This window comes from Zootermopsis nevadensis, unplaced genomic scaffold (assembly GCF_977971745.1).
Source record: "Zootermopsis nevadensis isolate Lab colony 2312 unplaced genomic scaffold, Znev_1.0 Znev_ptg000015l, whole genome shotgun sequence".
Lineage (NCBI taxonomy): Eukaryota > Metazoa > Arthropoda > Insecta > Blattodea > Termopsidae > Zootermopsis > Zootermopsis nevadensis.
Window position 1 is genome coordinate 7,581,912 of NW_028259147.1, and position 19,977 is coordinate 7,601,888.

General features: G+C 34.2%; 2 protein-coding genes and 1 long non-coding RNA gene across 8 annotated transcripts in view; 2 read left to right on the forward strand and 1 right to left on the reverse strand.

Moving 5' to 3' along the window:
- The first annotated feature begins 241 nt into the window (after positions 1-241).
- LOC110840647 (uncharacterized) lies at positions 242-12,268 on the forward strand. Of its 3 annotated transcripts, none has more exons than XM_022085819.2 (7): positions 242-701; positions 4,854-5,037; positions 6,069-6,157; positions 6,265-6,407; positions 8,482-8,728; positions 9,054-9,277; positions 9,861-12,268. In XM_022085819.2, exons 1-7 carry the CDS (start codon positions 492-494, stop codon positions 10,159-10,161), a joined length of 1,398 nt encoding a protein of 465 aa, XP_021941511.1. In that variant the 5' UTR covers positions 242-491; the 3' UTR covers positions 10,162-12,268. The 3 variants fall into 3 exon arrangements, with proteins under 3 accessions (XP_021941511.1, XP_021941512.1, XP_087205349.1); XM_022085820.2 differs by having other exon boundaries at positions 246-701; positions 8,503-8,728; XM_087349223.1 differs by lacking the exon at positions 242-701 and adding an exon at positions 3,260-3,754.
- LOC147873805 (uncharacterized) lies at positions 10,185-13,704 on the reverse strand. Its single transcript, XR_015535257.1, has 2 exons — positions 13,391-13,704; positions 10,185-13,222 (listed from the first exon to the last, which is right to left on the reverse strand). It is a non-coding gene; the product is annotated as an uncharacterized LOC147873805 (long non-coding RNA).
- Positions 13,705-13,722: 18 nt separating this feature from the next.
- Positions 13,723-19,977, forward strand: part of Spt6 (transcription elongation factor Spt6) — a 37,927-nt gene continuing 31,672 nt past the window's right edge. For 2 of the 4 annotated variants that reach the window (XM_087349208.1, XM_022085807.2), the window contains exons 1-5: positions 13,723-13,925; positions 14,063-14,136; positions 14,970-15,042; positions 17,005-17,195; positions 17,596-17,706. In XM_087349208.1, coding sequence (XP_087205334.1) covers positions 14,098-14,136; positions 14,970-15,042; positions 17,005-17,195; positions 17,596-17,706 — 414 coding nt within the window. In that variant the 5' untranslated portion in view covers positions 13,723-13,925; positions 14,063-14,097. The remainder of the gene's footprint in view (positions 13,926-14,062; positions 14,137-14,969; positions 15,043-17,004; positions 17,196-17,595; positions 17,707-19,977) is intronic. The other 2 variants (XM_087349209.1, XM_087349210.1) reach the window with 2 other exon arrangements.

Consider the following 19,977-nt stretch of genomic DNA (forward strand, 5'->3'; position numbering starts at 1 on the left):
TGTACTCTTTTAATTTTATTACTGTACAGTCCCCTTCGCGATCCCCTGTGCCACGCCTCGTAAATGTTTTATATCAGTAATACGGGCATGGTTGCACAAATTGTTTTGGAGGGTGTACGGCGTGTGAAATAAGTAGCGTGAATTTGTTATTCCACACCGATAAAGTAAATATTAAGTTCCTTCATGTATTTTCGACACATAATATAACGAGTTGCGTACAAGCCGCTTCCTCTCTGCAGCGGAAGGCATGCATGCGCTTCGAGTTGAAACTCGCTGTCTGTATAAAGAGTAGTGATTTATCAGATTTTCACCATACTACAAAAGTTACAATTTTGCTAAAGTCTGAATTCAGGAATGCTTTACCGCAGTATTTAGAAATGCAGCAATTAGCGTCTATTAAGATTAATGATTGTACGTGTGTGAATATATATTTGTGCCATGAAGTAAAAATGAATTATAATTGGATGTTGAAGTAGTATGGGTGCAACAATATGAGACCGTCAGATTCAAGATCAGTGACTGTTCTGCCTGGGACTTCTGGAGAATCCCAACACAGTAAAGAAGTAGTTTTACCACCACTGACATCTCATTATCCACAATGGAGCAGAGGAGGAAAATTAGGAATTGGTCTGTGTCCAAGACCTCTGTCCAATGACAATGAAAATGGTTTGCCTTGTCAACAGAGCAGCCTCAGTGTAAAGGTAAGAGTTGCAGCAAGTACAAAACCATTTAGATATGTAAAGTACAGCTGCCTTGCTACATGCCATGGGTATGTTTGGGTAGGATAGGAGGTATACTCCTACTCATTCTTGGCCTTATCACTAGATGGGGGAGAGTGGGAAAGGACCTCTGAATAGGAGGCTAGATGGGGCCAGGACCTTTCTGGATACAGAAGCTAGAAGAGAAAGTCCTTGTCCTACCACAGATCAAACCGTGGTTGTACAGTCTGTAGTTTGTCACTGTAATGACTGAGCTGTCATGGCTCCTGTGTATGGGCAAGCAAGTAGTACACTGTTTAAATAGAAATAGTATTTTTGGTTTCTGAACAGTTTGTCTTTGGGAGAAACCTATCCATTAACAAAGTTATATGTGAACTTAACACATGAAGTACTGAAGGACTTATATAGCAAAATGCATGTGACGGGAATATTCTGTGACCTTCCGTTCATAAGATGATGCTCACCATATTATGGTATTATGGGATTGATGGGAGGTCTGGAAAATGGTTCTTATCATAACATACAGGCAGAAGTCAGAGTTATAATAAAGTCTGGCACACTTAATACTGCTCGTTAAAATTGGTACAAAGTGAGAAATGGAAACCCACAAGGGTCAATACTTGGCTCTCTCCTTTTTGTAGTATATATTAATGACCTTCCATCCAATATACATGTAGTTTCAAAGCCTGTACTTTTTGCTGTTGATACTAGTATAATAATAATAATAATAATCTTTGAAGCTGATAAAAACTGTCTTGTGTATTTAACAAATGGTATATTTAATTACATGATTTAATGGTTTATAGTTAACAAACTTACCTTGAATTATGACAAAACAGACTTTTTAATGTTAGGTTGACAGTCTGTCTACATAGCAATTTTCTTATTATATGCTCAATGTTTATTAAGTACATACCTGTTATAAATAATTGTAAAGCAATTGCATGGATCTAGGCAAATGTTATCTGTTTCAGATATGTATACAATTTAGCAGTCATTTCTGTTAGTTTCAAGCACTTAAAGAGAACCACCAGAAAATGACCAATTGAGGTCAAATCATATAGTGGGTGTTTATAAACACTGAGCATATAATCAAAAAATTGTTCTGTAGATGGACTGTAAACTCGGCTATCAACATGGGACAGGATGCATACCTCAAAAGACTACTTAACATTTGTGACCATTAACAAACCTCTGACTGATAGGAATATATGCTACTGTTGGGAGGTTAAAACTACGAAGTTCCTTGCCTTACAAATTAATAATCAGTTGAACTGGAAGACTCTCATAGACCAGATATTTCTTAAACTGAGTTCAGCATGCTTTGTATCGAGATCCCATGTCTCATGGATGTTCATTTCAGTAGATAGTCATTATTGCCAGTTTGCCTTCAGGGCTTTTAGAGTGAAGTGTATGAAATAGATAATCATACTTTTAGTTAAATGTTGTGTGTTTGTTTAAAACAGATGAGGAAAGGTTTAAAATCATGAAAGATAAAAGTGATTATGTTGCTGGAAAATATTGTGGATTAAAATATTTTATGAGGAATGTGGTTTGTTAACAGATAAATCCAGCAATTGTTTGATGGTTTTGGTCATGATTATCTGAATGAAATTGGCAGATTCACCTCCATCTGGTGCTGTGGATAAGAATGCCTGAAAATTTAGCTCTGTGCACCCATGTATATGTGGTTTGCTGTTTAAGCACAGAGGCAATAAATACTTTACAGTTGTATCAGATATCCATATTTACTAATTTGGGCATATGTTATGGAGTGGTTCATGGAAGGTTATGTGTCTAGATATTGGATTTTTTGTCAGTCATACAAAGAAATATTGATCAGTATTGTGGTTCAGACACATTTTCCTGTTACTTGTTGCTTTTCCAGAATTATGAAAAGGATACTTAGGTATCATTTTGAATGTAAATTATTGCAATAAACTATGACTTTTTTGTGTCATTAATGTTTAGGAAAATGGGATACTTGTGCAGAGGTAACAAGAGAGCAGTTTGAAGAACAGTAATAACATTTTTTAAAACAAATAGTCCTTATTAAGTTTTTTATTCTGTCCTGTTACTTTTAATTCATCCTGTGTAAAGTTTGATATAATTTGTATTTTCAATACTGTATTTGGATACTGCAGTTTCTCTGCTTGTAAACATACCATAAATATCCATTTTTAAGTGTTCAGTACGTAGTAAGTAGGATTTAATGTTAAACAGATTTTTTTTCAATGCACACCATTTTTTGTAAAGGCTGCTGTAGTGCTTTAATTAACTAGGCCTATTCAGTATATGTAATTGCTAGACAATAATAACACTGTATGCACATTTTTAATATTCTAACACATAACCACTCAAAAAATAGTTCCTCATGCTGTTGCGTTTCTGTCTTGTTTGTGTAATATTCCAATTTAAATCTTGATTTGTAATTGCAATTGTGGCCATAATAATCAAACTGACATGGAAAGTGAACTGGTACCCAAAATTTACTGTGTGAACTGCTATCTGGTGGTAGTTCATGATTCTACTCTGTGGATTCCAAATAATCAATAGTGAAGTCTTTGCAGTGGTGTACAGACATATGGTAGCCATTACAATGAGTATTTAGAGCAGACTAGTTCTGTTTATTGAGAGAAACTGGAACTACAGAAGATTTATAATGCATTTCCTATGTGAACTGTAATTTTTACATTTAGTAACCAATAAATATATATCAGTTTGTGTTTAGGTTTAGTAAACAGTCCAGGATTGGCAGGGTTTTTAATGTTTTTTCCAAGTACAATATTATACATGTGTTATTTGTGAAGGCTATAAACCTGTTTGCACTCAAGGTGGTCTGAGCCTGAATGTTGTTATGAGTCATTCATAAACAAGGTGGGAGGTGTGGTGTACTCATTGCCACAGTTGGAAAGTGACTAAGCTGTCACAGCATCTCAGTCAACCACTTCAGTATTCACTGTCATCTAGAAACAAATCTTAACATCATGGCATCTAAAGTTCTGGTGAAGATTCCAACTGTGCCATTCTCTCAAGTGAGTTCTGCACTATAGATGTAGTTATTTAAATGCATTATCATTATAGGAGTCAGTGTTTGCTATGCACTTTTCTAAATACAGTGAACTGCCAGTCATTCAGATGAATATGTACTTGAGGTTTGCCACCAATGTGGTGAAAATTTCAAAATAGAACAAGAATACACCAGTTATCTTTAAAAGGTGTTAATAAAAAAACTAAAGTAGGATAATTTACATTGAAACAAATTTCATAATTTTTTATCAGAATGAACATTAAACATTATGGCACTACCAGGGCCTTTCTTCTAATGCTACAGATTGATATGACACACATAAACAGTTTTCTCATAAAACGTAAAAATATAATGTAAATTAGAGAATAACAAAGGTTGACATAAGATGAACTATTTTGAGTCCCTAATTTTATATAATTCCTGACATATACTGTAGAATAGTCAGGGTCACAGCTGAAATAACTCAAAACATTAAACAGTTGTGTATAGTACAACTTGTGTTTTATTGATCTGTACTTAACTATAATGTCGTCCTCAGTGGACTAGTGGTTAGCGTGCTTGACACTGGACCCAAGGTTTGCGGGTTTGAACCTGGCCGAGGTCATTGGATTTTTAAGGGTGATAAAAATCCATAGCACAACTTCCTTCAGTGTGGTAGTAAAGCCGGCAGTCCCATGTCGTAGATTTATGGCATGTAAAAGAACCTTATGAACATGAATGTTAAATGTTATGCTTTCAAAAAGTTTATGGTATATGTAAGTCCATGTGATAAATCCTTGTTAAATTGAGCATGGTCTTTGGCCTTCAATTTGAAATTAAAGTTGTCTAAAACTAGGTATGTATTAAATTACAAATCATAAAACTCATTATGTTTTTTTAATAATTATAGAAGATGGATTTCTGTATAAAACCAGTTTGGCCTTTTAATATCTCTTGATTTTAGTTCTCATATGAAGTCCCAAGAGTAGCTTTTGGATGAAAGTGTTACTAGAACAAACAGTTTTTATAAAAATTGGGCTAGTGCCTTTTTGCTACCCTAACCTTATTAATGTTATTGTAATCCTTGAGTGTCTTGACAAATCAATTGTTTTGTGTCTTTTTAGGTTAACAAGAAAGGTCCTGATCTGTCATTAGTGGGAAGATCAGAAGGTCTTGTGATGGCACCAGCTGATCCCCTCTTGCGAATTACACAACTTGAACAGAACATCAGATTTCTTCAAGACCAACACAAACTCATGTTGACTAGTCTTCACCAAGAAGTGGAACAGTTAAGACAAGCAAACAGAGGTACACATCATTATGATATTATATTATAACTTATATGACTCGGATCCATTAGACTGATCAGTGACAGGTTCTTCCCACATCTGCACCCTGTTAGTGTTCATTACGATCATGTTATTTTAAATATGATCCTACATCATTGGTGTATGATGAGAAGTGCTTGTGTCAGAACAATTGACTGTTGACATAAGCCCTTCATAATGATTGCCAAAGATATAACCATAAAACTTGACATACCATTATTACACAGACCAATAGAAGATGAAATCTGTGAGTTGTATAAATTATTTAGTTGTTCCTTATGTAATTAATAGTGTTTAAAATGTTCTCCTCAGCACCATATTCTCAAACATCCTCAGTCTGTGTTCTGTTTGCATGAAGGAACAAGTATCACCCTACATAAAAGAGGTTAATTTGTAGTTTTGTATATTTTAATCCTTGTTTTTAGTCAGCAGACAGGAAATCAAAACAATCCAAACTGCATGATAGTAAGCATTCCCCAAATGTAATCAGTCTGCTCTTGAATTCTTTATGAATGCAATTTTGATTTATCATCATTCCAAAATATTTGATCTTAGACACATTTTCTAAGGATGTATTAGTTATTTTTGTATCATGTTTATGCCCTGCTATGAATGTATACTTAGTTTTCTCTGTGTTTACTTCAAGACCAACCTCTTTACTAGCACCTGATAGAACTTAGGTGTTTTTCTTTATGATATTTATATTTATGTTCGCTGTAGACCAAAAGCTGATGTATCCTATTTAGTTCCATTTCCTCCTTGATTTCTTGTACTTCCCTAGTAGTGTGTTCTAAATGAAAGTTCAAAGGCCATTGGTTATACAACATCTTGTTTCAGACCATTCTGATTCATAAGTGCACACTATTTCATCTTTGTTGGATCCAATTATTTACTTTCATTTTGTTGTTTCCCTCAAAGTAATAGTACAAGTCTCACAACTATACAAAGCATTTTGTCTTTTCTCTTTTTGTAGGGATGTAACTAAATTAATGTAGAGACTTATAATTTTAGATCTGCAGTTCCAGCTTGTGTTTTCCAAAAGTGGATTTATTCAGAGTAGTCCATCACCTTCATCCCCTGAAGATGAGAGTAAACCAAAGGTAATAGTAAGTGAAATATGAAATCATTTTTGTCTATTTTTTGTTACATCTAGTGTCAATATAAATAATACAAATGCAGCATTCTATTTTTCTTGTCTTGTCTGCAGATAATATTAAGTCCAAAGCAACTGAATATGACTTCACTGCAAGTTGAGATCTTGGAAAAGGAAATTTCAGAATTAAAGGCAGCTCTTCAAGAAGCCAAGACCAAGAATGTGTATCTCACTGGAATTGTTGAAGAGCAGAAAAAGTATAGTTATTCTTAGTTTTAGCTGAGTGATGAATATGCCAAGTGGCATTATCCCTAAGACTACCAGTATGGGGATTTGATTTATTGTTACGTCATATACTTGGCATTTAACTCTTTTATGGCCATGGCACAAGTCTGTGTGTCTAGATGTGATATGTTTCTCACATTATATTGCAATTGGCTGTTGGTTGGATTGAGTAAGTTAGAAAATATATGCATAACAAAACAGTTCTATCACATTTACTTTATCATTGTTTCTAGATTTTCAGTGTGTGAATACTAACTCTCAGTTCTGTCTTATAAACATCATAAAACAAACAAAGCAGATGAACAGAAATCTCCAATATGAAATTTGATCAGAATCAGTCTTAACTCTTCTGGAGTTATGAGATGACACAGCATAAAAATTCTTGTTTTGAAAAGCATAAGACATATGGAAAAGTGTATTGCACTTAAAATGTGTGCTTTATTCTTCTCTCCCACATTTTATTGAAAGTTGTTTGCTTTGATAAATATTTAGTAAGTTACACTTGAGGTATGTGCAGAAATGCATGAAGGTTTTCATGTAAAGTGTCTGTTACTTCCAATAAGAAATGTCATGGGGAAACCATTCAGTGATTCTTGAGGTACTGCATATGGACAGACAGATTGATGTGCTGAAGGTAATATGCACATTTTTGCAGCTTCATTGTGAACACGCCTAAAGATTATCAATGCTTATGTCACATTGGGGAGAAAACTTCAGCAATAGATACCAGTATCTTTGGGCCACTTTTAAAACTATTAGTTCAAGGTCTGTTCCAACAGATGGCACTAATGCTTTAACAAAATTGAAATATTTTCTATTAATCTAATTGTATCATTGTAGCACAGGCACAAGAATATTTAATTTAACTAACAAATTTTCTTGCTGAATCCTTTGAAATGCTCCATTCTGAGATAGTGATACTATTAATATGATTATTAAAGGGTAAATGATACATTTTTTTAATATGCTGTTTAAATTGACATGGGAGGATAAGCTGTTCAGGTTGAAACCCGACCAACAAAAGTTTAAGTTGTATAATAGCACATACTAGAGATGAGGTTGCAATAGGCTACATAGGTGGGTTTTAAGGGGGAGACAATAACTGCCACAGAATTTAGAAAGAAAACCATTTTGAAAGCAGTCACTTAGATGACTAAGAAAATGGAGTAATATTAAGACATATCTTGGGAACTAGGGTTTGAATATGGGAGGTGGTCTGCTATTGTTTAGAATTACACACTTTATATTATACAAACACATAAACATATTACACTGTTTCAGTTTTGGTGTACTGGTCAGTATGAAAAAATTGGGCAGTTGAAGGGGGGGCTGTTACATTTAGATAGTAGAGCACTGACTGTCAAAAAAATAATATGTTGTAAGATTTGAGGTTTCCACAGTGGTGAGTCTGAAGATTGCTGTCTTTTGGGTTATTGTGCCATGTAGTCTGGTAGATATCCACCAACGTTTTGGAGGTCATACAGCCTCCATCATCAGGGCAATGAATGTGCCAATTGAGTGGAAAGGGCTAGGTTTATAGGGACCAGATAATAACCGGAGTAGTGTGATCCTAGCCAATGGGAGCTGGTGTCAAATCAGGCGTATGACCTCTGAAACGGTGGAAATCTACCAGACAACAATGCACAATAATCCAGAAGATAGCAATCTTCAAAGAATATATTATTATTAAGGTGAATATAAACTTCAAACAAATGAATGAATATACTTGTCTTACTATCATAGAAGAAAATGTTCTTGCATCACAGCTCAGTGTGAGAAAAGAGAAACAGAAAATTCTCCTTCATGCAGGTGGCACTGTTGGAAGTAAAATCCTATAAGACAGAGAAATATTTTCTTAATATTGGATGCATTATAATAAAGGGTGGTTTCCATTTACTTCTTAATATGTTGAAAATTGTACACTGTAAACTGTAACACCATTTTTTGCATTACACTGACACCAGAGAAAAGTGATATGATGATGCTGTTAACTGTGGTATAGGGGGCAGCATCATCATATCATAATCTTATTTTCTCTGGTTTCAGTATCTATGTGTTGCTATGTAGGAAGCTCGAGAGGCTTGAATGTAGAAGAAAAGAATTGGAAGCGGTTGGGAATAAGATAACACCAGGAATGAAATTGGATGCTCAGAATCAAGCTGGTACATCCATGACTAATGACAGTACCATCTCCCAAGAAGTACTGGATGAACAGACCTTGGCAGTGAAACTTGAAGAGGCAGAGAAAATTATAAGACGTCTTCGCCGAGAAAATGAAGAGAACAGGAGAGAAGTAAGTGTGATTGAATGCGTAGTTTGCTTTAAGTGTTAATATGTCAGAATGTTTATATGAGCCAAAAAAATATAAGCACTATGTTTCTAGATATTCTGTTCAAAATAAGTCAGAACAAGACACTACATAAACTAAATTTCTCATTGTTACAGAACTGAGAATTGCATCACTAATGACACATATTCATACCATTGGATCCTTTCCTGAATCAGTGTAATGGTGGTCAATTCCTTGTAACAGTATTTTCATAAGATCTTTTTTAATTATCCTCCTGGTTAAGCCTTGCCTCACAGGTGGCCACTTGCTATGGAATGTTTCTTTATAGTTGGCAGTAATTCGAGCTAATCTCAGTAAGAGCCTGGGTGGCAGCGGAGGAGGACGTCAACTTGGAGGTGGGGGAGGAAATAGTCATCGTGGAGGTGGCAGCAGTGGCGGTGGAGGCAGTCATCATAGATCTCACAATCAGCAACAGTCACAGTCACAGAGGTTTCCTCCACTCCATACACAGAGCTACTGGCACCATGGGCAGCAGGCTCAACACAGAGGAGGGTAAGGAGACATACCTACAGCATGGCACAGTAGTGTTCAGAAACCAGATGTCGGTAACTATATTTTTGAGACAGATTTGCAAGTCAGCTGTGCTATTAACATTAATGGTAGTGCTGATATAACAAAATCTATATTTTCTAACTGATTTTTGTTAGAAGAAACATTATCTGCTTGCCTATAATCTCATATTCCATTCAGACAATTCATTCCAGAGGTTACTAGTCTCCTTGTTAAATAAGTGCATTTCATTCCATCTCCTTATATATATCTATATATGTGTGTGTGTGTGTGTGTGTGTGTGTGTGTGTGTGTGTGTGTGTGTGTGAAGGTGAGGGCAGTAAGTTTAAAATTGTCCCTGGATCTTGCACAATGTTTAGATTTTCAGTTTGTAACATGGGTTTGGATTCAGATGGTTTCTAACATTTTTCAAGAAAGGAATCATAGGATTTTGTGCAGGAGCCTAAAAAATATATTGGGAGTTTATAAACTTGTCTAACCTCAACTATATATTGATAGTGTAAATTACATATACCTTTCATTTACTGCCATATTATGTAAGTAATGTCAACTTAATATATTTAAGGATTGAGTTTGTGTCACATCGACACTGTGCTAATGGTGGCAGTAATGGTGTTGGACGTCTAGAGAAAGAAACACAGCTAGTGGGGCGTCCTGCCCCATCCCTTCCAAACCTTCGCAACAATGGTACATCAAGTGGGTATGGATTCTCAAATAGTAACAATGGTAACTCTCATCGTCGTGGTGGTCACTTCAATGGTAATGGTAATCATTATTACCGTGGCAGTAAGGATGAGGTTGGAGATGGTGGAAGGAAGTATCGTGGTGGTGGAGGAAGTAGAGGCAGCCGGGAAAGAAAACAATAGTTACTATTATGATATTACAGCTATTTCATACAGCAGCAGGTCACAAAGAACTTTTAATCTAGAAGTTTTTTTTACATACTTTTGTTTAATGTTTATAGCTTCAGGATACATATATTTCTTACAGAATTTGAAGTGTATTAACTTGCCTCAGTCTACTTATTTAGCCCATTTCATCTATGGTATAACTAGGTACTGAAGATCAAGCTTGTTTGCTTTGTAAAGGGCAGTGTAATGTGCAATACAATGCTTAGGGTAGTATTAATTTAAGTCAGAGATTTCTGAATGTGTGATTTCTCTAAAAATACTGTACTATTTTACTTAGTAGTTTGTTAACTTGTACGCTAGGTATTATAAACTGACCATTTAATTTTGACTGTTAATAAGTTGAAGTATGCAGGATATTTTATTTTACACATACAAATCCAATTCTTATGAATTTTCAATAACTAATTTTCATATGTATATATTAATATGTTGAAAGTACAGTATTATATTCCATTTAGTTTACATTCCAAAATTGGTAGAAACATTTATACTTTGAAGTCAGTTATATAATTTTCGCATCTTAACAATGGATATTTAAAAATTAAGATAGGCCCAGTTTTGTTAATATTTGTTTCTTTGAGACATTAAAGAAATAATTCATTGTAATCATAAACGCTTACTGAAGTTGTAGCATTGTTTATACTTTTCAACTTTCTACATATGGCAAAATGTATGTCAGTGTGCAGTACTGTTTCTTAAAAGTCCAGGTAGACATGATTAACTGTGGTAACTGTAGGTTTGGAGGAATGAGTCATCAGAGTACTTACCGAATTTTTCTATTAAGGCAAAGAACTGTACCAGTATAAGAAATGCAGGCAATGAGAGTTGGATTCCAGTACTTTATATTGTGCATCTATTTGTTATAATAATTGTGATTATAATATGATCTTCAGTGCATGAGAAATGGATATAAGCAGCTTGTATCTTAGATTGATAACAAAATATTTAAATAGTTTCCTAGACTTGTTTAAAATTGTTAAATAGCAACTGTGCCAATACCCATTGCATGACACCTGTCAGATATATTCAAAAATAAAATATGAACACCATGCACTGGGTTCTCTAACACAGCCAGTGGACTTTGGCTCCATCTAGCTTTATAGTATTTGAACTTACTCTGAATGATTCACTTGGAAAAAGCGTAAGTTGCAAGTACTCTCAAACTACATACAGAAATGGGGCTTGGACTGGGGAAATAAACAGTACTTTGTTACATTTTATCTGCTAGACATTTTATGTGGATGTATAGAATAAATATTCATAGCAAGTCAGAATTTGGTTGAAGTACCATAGATATAAACAAATTAATATGATTTTTTCCAGGTCAGAAACAAATAATTTTATTATTTCCAGTTGAATTTGTAAAATTGTGTGTATAGAGATGTTTTAACCTTTTCTAGAGATCAAGGAACTACTCTAATAAATTACATGACAGAACAAACAAAAATGTTTCAGCACTTTCAAATTCAGTTAAGACTTTGATGATTACTTTAATGAACAAAATTTCATAATTATGTAATGTTTTAGTGTCAGAACACAAGACTTTTCATCATAATGTGTATGCATGTGTGTGTATACACACACACCAGAGCTGTTCATAAAGTTAACCCTCTTCCTGCCAAGATTAATGCTATACCTTATGCAGGTATTAAAAACCTATTCTTTTGTTCACTCTTTACTGCAGTTTTGCCTACAGCCAGTGTAACCAAGATGAACAAAATGTTGTGTTGAAAATCAGATTTGTTTCAGAGTTACATTATCTAATTGTTTTAACTAGACATAATTAAGGAAGATCTGGCTGAACTGGCCTCTTCACCTCAGGTAGGTCATTGGTAAGTAGAGGGGTGATATACATACAGTTCTTAATACACAGATATAGGCCATTAACTCATAAACCATTGTGATACAGAATCCAGTTACCAAGTAAGATTTATAATTAATAAAGTTAATTGTATTTGTAACTGATGTAATGCAAATTCATCTTTTCATGAAAGGGTTTTGCCAGTGCCTGCAAAACATGTACTCACAGATTGCTAATAAACTGCAAACTTGCTTGTAAGAATATGCTGTTGAGAATAAGATGACATAGTGAGCGAAAGATGTGTTTATCTGTGTTGGTAAGGTTATTAAGATGTGACCTGTTTCCTGTGAATTTATGTTCAGGAAGGGTAAGTTAATTCATTATAAAGTAAGTAGTTCTTGAATGATGTCTCCAAAATTTAACCTGTTAACAGTACTTGTAATATTTCTGTATAAAAAGAATATTCCATAAGACTTCAAACATTCAGTTGTATGATTACATAATCTTCAAATGTCAACAGTTATGCAGGTTTCAAAATTCCACAGAGTGCTTACAAAGTCCCATTACCACCTATGTAAACATCAGAGAAGTATTTCAATTATATCAGAAGGGCACCATTGTCACAGCATTCAATGTGATATGCAATTTACCAGAGATGACCATTTTAAAATATACTGGCTTGTTCTCCAATTCATTGTGGTAATTGGAATTGTTACTCCAAATGTAAACAATACCTTCTGTTCAACTTTGGAACATTTAACTGAAAAAAAATTACTTTGCCATCTTAGGGAGCAATGATGATTATGTGAAGAAAATATTCATAACAGTTTGGCATTGTCAGACATACTGATAATTGATGCTAAATTAATGGATAAAGGTTGGTCAGTACTCTTTAAGAACAAGGTTTATTTCATGTGATTTTGCAATTGCTTCTATATTTCAAGTTTGATGATCTTTTCTTTAAAGCCTTTTGTGGTGTTCTCAGGGCAGATGCAGTGACAATATTCTTTCCTGTTCAATGACCTTCCACTTGGCTCAAGTTTGATATTTTGAAAAACCTGTATTCCTACCTCAGTATTGTCACTTTAGGCAGAGCACCATTATGAAAACTTGCTGAAATTTATTATGAATTTTGGGCATTTTCTCTGTATATGGTCTTTCATGAACTCAATACCATTCATTGTTCGATCCTTGTTCACTTGTGTAGCATTTTACCTGTAAAACAACATATTTTTAACCCACAAAAGAAATAAACAAATTAGACAAAAAAAGGTTGACAGTGGAAACACGGTTCCGGAGAATCTGACGTAAATACGTCTCAGTAATGTAATGTAATAATTCTTATATAAGATAAGTACTTGTGATATTCTAACACGTTTTTACCAGCACAAAATTATCTAGTCTACGATGCACTTCTTCTACAAGCGATTCACAGCTCAGCTCTTTCCGCAATAACGAAACCGAATTGTTGACGGCAGTAATGTAACACAACAATGCCAAGTAAACTGATGACGCAACAATTAGTTTCTTATGTAACATAACAATACACGCAGGAGTTCATATAAAAGCTGACCATTGTTGTCGGTCCATATTTATACATTGTTGATATGGATCTTACACAACTTCGTTAGACATCTTTGCCGAATGACCCTTCCGTATAGACGTATTTACGTTTATGATCACAGATTGAAATAACAGTACTCTCTAAAGTTGGAATAATCTGTGATCATCTGTAGTAAAGGTCGCCGCCATATTGGTTATTTTACGGGACGGAAGCATCTATAGAAGTAGCCTGTAATTAGGCACATTTTCTGTACTACTGCCGAACCTGAAACGAATTTACCCCTAATTTATATAAATCGTACTCTCCATAAAATAAATGACCGTGGTTTAACTATATGTGCATAAATGCTGTTCTGTAAGTTAGCTGACTTGGCACATGCTAATGAATAAATTATTTTAGAGATTGAAATTTGCAGTCGTTATTGTTATTTATGAGAGTATTGTTTTTAAAACGCCTTGTTTGGCCTCTAGTGCACGTTTCTTGCTTTTTAGGGAAGGCTACGTAAGAATTTGACTTTCCTGTAAGGATGGCGGACTTCTTGGACTCCGAAGCTGAGGAGAGTGAGGTATGTTGCAAGAATTGTTATAGGGGAACTGTAACTGCATGTAAAATTTTGTACTACATATTTTGTTCCCAAAGATATTTACTTTTCATAAGAACCATTGAATTGCCCATTTTGTAAAAAGAATTAATTTGTTTGAGAAAGGAAGCAGTGCTTCTTTACTTTGGTAATAAATGTATGGATTAAATGAAATCCGGATAATAGTGATTGAGGTTCTGGTGTAGGTTCATTTATCAAGAAATACCTGCATTGAGGGCATATGGTTGATGAAGAGTTATTGCTATTACATATTAGTGCCACTTGAATTGAAATTTACAGTTTTGGCTGTGAAGAAGTAAAACTGTTTGGCCTCCATTCAATACTGTTCAAATTCTGTTAAGTTAGGTGTACTCTTTGGCTAGTATTGAAAGTAACATTAAAAGTGAAGGCTTTTGTAAATGTAATATTTAAGCACATTTTACAAGTTTGTCTTCCATGTTTGTTAAATTAAAAACTGTATTGAACGTGAGAGATTGTTAATTGTTACTGTAGGCATTGAATGTAATGTGATATTTATGATCAGTGATTTGGAAGGGGCAGAGAAATATGTTGTGGCCTGCTTTGATAAAGTATTAGTAAGGTAGTCTGGTCTAAAGTTTTAGCTTTACCAGCTAGATTCCTATCTTACTATTTGCCTCAGGTGTGTACCTCTGTCTTCCAATTTTTAGCTGTGGTTGATAGTTTTCAACCAACCATGTCAATATGGGCTGTTCTTTCACTTAACATGCAAGCAAGTAGCATGTTTACACTTATATTCATAATACAATGTATAAGGGACATATATTTTTCTTTCGTAGGATGAGGAAGTTGACTATGGTAAAAAGCCTGCAAAGCGCATCAAGACTGTGGACAGTGAGGAGGAGGAAGAAGGTAACAACAGTAACTTATATTACAATATTTCCATATTTATCTCAAGCATCAGAACATTAAATTCATAATGAAGTTTCATGCAATTAGAAAGAGACTGGAAAAATATGTGTTTAAAGCCCTTGTAAAGCATTTTATAATGTTTTAAGATTTTATCAAGAATTGTTTATTATGCTCCGAAACATATAAAACAGTAAGATTTGAGGTTTTCGCAGCAGTGAGTACAAAGCTGTCTTTTAGGTTGTAGCGCCATGAGATAGCAGTGTGGCAGAGTTGCAAATTTATCATGGGTAGAACATGCTATTGGAATTTACCTCATATTTAATGTAATTTGAGTACTGTCTGTAACATTTTGTTGATTTGATAAATTCATCAGTATATAAGCAGATGATTTGATAATAGTGAAGCCAGTAATTACTTGAGTACTTTACTTCCTAACCAATATTCAGCAGAAGCTTTACAAGTGTAGATTACAGAATAGCTATTTGAACATTCCTGTAACAATTCCTAAGAAACCTAGCATGCATTACTTACATTACCTGTGTAGATTGTCTGTTGTCTTGCTTAGGTACCAGTAAAAACAACTTTTTATTGGCATAGTGAACTGTAGTTTTTATTTCTTATGTAATCAACTCCATGGAAAAATACTTTCTGAGAAGCTGGTAGTAGGTTAGATGGTCAAGTTCCCCACATTTTATGGAGTCAAAACATTATCATGTCCACAGGAATCCACCTCTCGTCCATATCTTGAAACAAATAAATGTAGTCGACATCCTCCAATGTTTTTCCGAAAGATCCACTTTAATATATGTTGATTGACACTGTGTAGTCTGAGCTACTAAAGTAAGTGTCATTAAACTAAAAAAATAATATGCTAAGTTTTCATAGTAGCATCTTCCCTTCAGGCTGTTAAAGCAGAATTTTTGTCAAAATTTCTCGTCACACATTCCATTCTCCTTGAGTTGGTCATCCTAACAATATGTGATGAAAAGTATAATTGATGAAGCTCTTCATTGTGTAATTTTATCCACCTTCTGTCACTTCATCTCTCTTAAGTCCTAACATTCTTTCAGTACCTTATTCCTAAACACTCTTAGTCTGTGTTCTCTTGAAGTGAGGGGCCAAGTTATACACCAGTACAAATGAAGGTAAAATCATATTGTTGTGTATTTTAATTTTCAGATTTTTAGGAATCATCCAGGAAGACAAAAGATGTGGAAGCAAGCATTCCTCAAATCTGATATGCTCTTAATTTCATCATGAACATACTTTTGATTAGTTGATTTCAGTCCTAATTTTTTTAACTTTGCCATATTTTGAAGGACTAGTTATTTTTAAAGTAGTGAAACAAAGGCTGTGTTATATTCAGGTATTAATTCCAGAAGAAATTATAAGAACACTGTAATAATGTATGTTGTAAGCTGCTTATTGAGATATTGTAAGAGCAAAATAATTGTTATTATTATTATTATTAAGATGGAGAAGACTGTTGTTCTCAGCTAACTACCTATATAACTGACAATACGGAATAACTCTCCTTTGTAAAAATAATTTTTATCTTACAATGTTTCAACAAGTAAGCAGCTTATGAAATAGATTATTATAGAATGTTTACAGGTTTACTAAATAAATTCCTAAATGTAAGTCTTTTTCTCCCAACTTTCAATGTATGGTAAGATAGAAGGCTGCTGATGACAAACACTGCGCAAATTTGAAGAACTTGCAGCAGCTCCAGATAGCCATGAAGGTAGTCTGTTGAGCTCTAGTGGGTTCACTGTCAATAAATGTGCCTGAGGCTGATCATTATTAAAATTGGGTTCAGATTGTATTGTGTATTTCTTTGCTTACAGTCAAGTTTTAAGTATTCTGAAATAATGAAAGTATGTTTTACATTGTTCTTGTGTCTGTATGATATTAAATTTGTAGAGAGGGGTTGAACCTTGATTTATTTAATATGTTTTATAGATGATGAAGAAAAGCTCAGAGAAGAATTGAAAGATTTAATTGATGATGCTCCAATTGAGGAAAGTGATGGTGAAGATTCAGATGCTTCAAGGCAAAGTAAAAAAGAAAAGAGTGATGATGAATTTGATGACAGGTTGGAAGATGAGGATTATGATTTGATTGAGGAGAACTTAGGTGTCAAAGTAGAAAGGGTAAGCTTTACACATAAAATGCATTTTTGCTTTTTTATTGTCATGAAATTAATAAGAAAATTTCTCATCACCTTTTCATTATTTTTATTTGAAAGAAAATTCCTTTAATAAAAGTTGTATAATTATGTTGAATTCAAAATCCAGTTTCTAATCAATATTAGAGTTGTTTCTTCCTAACAAATTTCCTTGCTGCTGTGTTTGTTTTGAATATGGTGATTTCAGGAACAAAGATGTACCACCTCAAAATTACACCTTATCATCTTTTTTTATGTTGCTGAAGAATTGAAAACTCATAGCTTCACTACCCAGTCTGGTGCAGAAAGTGGTATTGATTTTTCTGCAAAGGCAGTACATAAGTATGGTATTGGTTTTTGATGTCATCATCAATTTTTTTTTATAGAAACGGTTTAGACGTCTTCGCCGCATACAAGATGAAGAATCAGAAGAAGAGCAGGATGCAAAGACTGAAGGAGAATTAATTGCAACAGAATTATTTGACACATCAGATAATGTAAGTTATAATGAACAGATGTGTGACTACATTTGCCAGTGGATTTTATTATGGCTTTCTTGAACATATAATTGTTTATGGAATATTATTTTTAGATAACTCTGTCAGAGGATTATGATTTTAACTTCTGTAGTTTATTAACAACAATAGACATCTGCTTGAGGACAATTACATAGAGTAATTTAAAGCTCTAAGGTGTACATACCACCCGAGGGCTTGTCTTGTAGAATTCTGTAGTTTGTTGGTAAAATGAATTTTTTAACAGCCGGTTGAATTTTAGTGTCTCACTGAAATGGTGACCCTTGAATGCCTTCTACAAAGGCCCAAAGATATGAAAATTACAGGGGTTAAGATCTGGACCACACAGGATGTTTCAACATATTGTTTGGCTTCTATGGAATTTTGACTTGAAGCAGGTTCCTGTAGAACCAAAAATTTGAATATTTGTTGTTTTGATGGATTGTATTGAATCTTGATATTTAGTAATCACTTGTGGACAGGTTTCTATTGACTACCTTACATTTTTTGTATTTATGTTTGAAGAGAGAGTTTAAAATAACTGGGGCATCCATAGTTGATTGATGCCTCATTCTCATTATTATATCATGGGACTGAATTGAAGTGTGAGCACACAGTGCTGTGTTGTTGATTGAAGAAAAAAGTAAGACATATGGTGTGGTAGAAGCTCATTGCCCATTTTTGTCAAGGTTGGATTATGGTTTAAAAATTGTTTGCTCTTCTTTGATGAAATTTACAATAATATTATGTTACTTTTACATTGCAATTACTTAGGACATGATTCTTTTACAACTAACATTTTTGTTGTTAAATTACTACTGATACATTCAGTCATTGTTGAATTTCTTCCTGTTCAGTCTTGCAGTTTTTATTTTTCTGAATGTTTTTACAACTCAAAATTGGTGTTCTCTAAAAAGTAGTACAAATATAAACTTATATAAAATAAAATTAGGTGCACATTATTAGTCACAATAAGACCCTCATTTACAGAGATGGAAGTACTCCATGTTTCATACAAGATGTTTGCGTCTACCATGAATCCTTTCAGTGTTAACCAGAGTATGTACTTGGGCTGTAGAGGCTGTCTTCAATGTGTTAGCTTGAGTGTATATCTAAATGTGGTATGAAAAAAGTAAAGCTGTCCCACTGTATTCCATGTAGGTGCTTGGGAATGGGGGGAGGAGTTATAGCTCGTACTCATTCTTGACTTCAGCACTAGATGGGGGTAAGTGGTCAGCGTCATGCCCCACCCTTGCTTTACCCTCTGGAAATGGACCCCGGTACCCATTGTATAGGAGGCTGAGTGGGCCCCACAGCATTTATTTTAATGCTTGTTTACTGGAAATATTATGCATGTATGATCTCACACATTAGTATTGAACACAAAGCATTGCTCTTGAAAATGCTGCCTTTCTGTTTCTTTGTGTATTGCACACTTGTAATCCAGATGTCTCCCAAAAATGTACTTACATTATATGAGCATGTTTTCACATAAGTTTTTTCAGTAAGCTGCAATCAGAAATGTCATAATTCAAATGGGTTTTTATTATGTACTATAACAGTAATGAAAGAATGCATTTAGTTTCGTTACTGGTCGTTTTTTAGAGCTTTATGAACAGTCTTGTAATTTTATTTTACCATATTCATACTATCATCTGCTGACCACCTGTATCAAGGTGAGATAATTGGATACGATCTCTTGCGCTTGTACAGGACTCCACTGTTAGCTTTTTGGTCGGGTGGTTATATATTGTCCAGTGATCGAGACTGGCTCTATCTAAGGGACCCAACAGAGTAGATACCTCTCACCAGAAGACGGAGACAGAACCAGCCTCAGAAATGGCATGGTCTTTAAACAAAAGACGATGGAAAAATCCTGTCAATGAATAATTTTAAGAGTAAAGATGATGCAGAGCATATTGCAATTTGTCTGTGAATGTTACTCACTGAACTCTGTGGTGTCATGGTTCTGTTTTTATTTTCTATTCAAGATGTTCTTTATTGAAATCTTGGACTGGAAATTGGATTCTACTGACCTAGGTTTTCATAGTATTCCATAGTATCTCCTTGCTGGAATAATACACTACAGTAGGTCATGATCATTATACTTTCTTTTATTCTTGTTTCTTTTGTACATTAAACTTTTCAGCACTTCAGCACTTAGAGTGTCCTAGCAAACACTGATTCATAGATATTTTTTGTCTGTGTTGCTAATTGCTTTTTTTTGTTTTTCTCATTTTCACACCACATTAC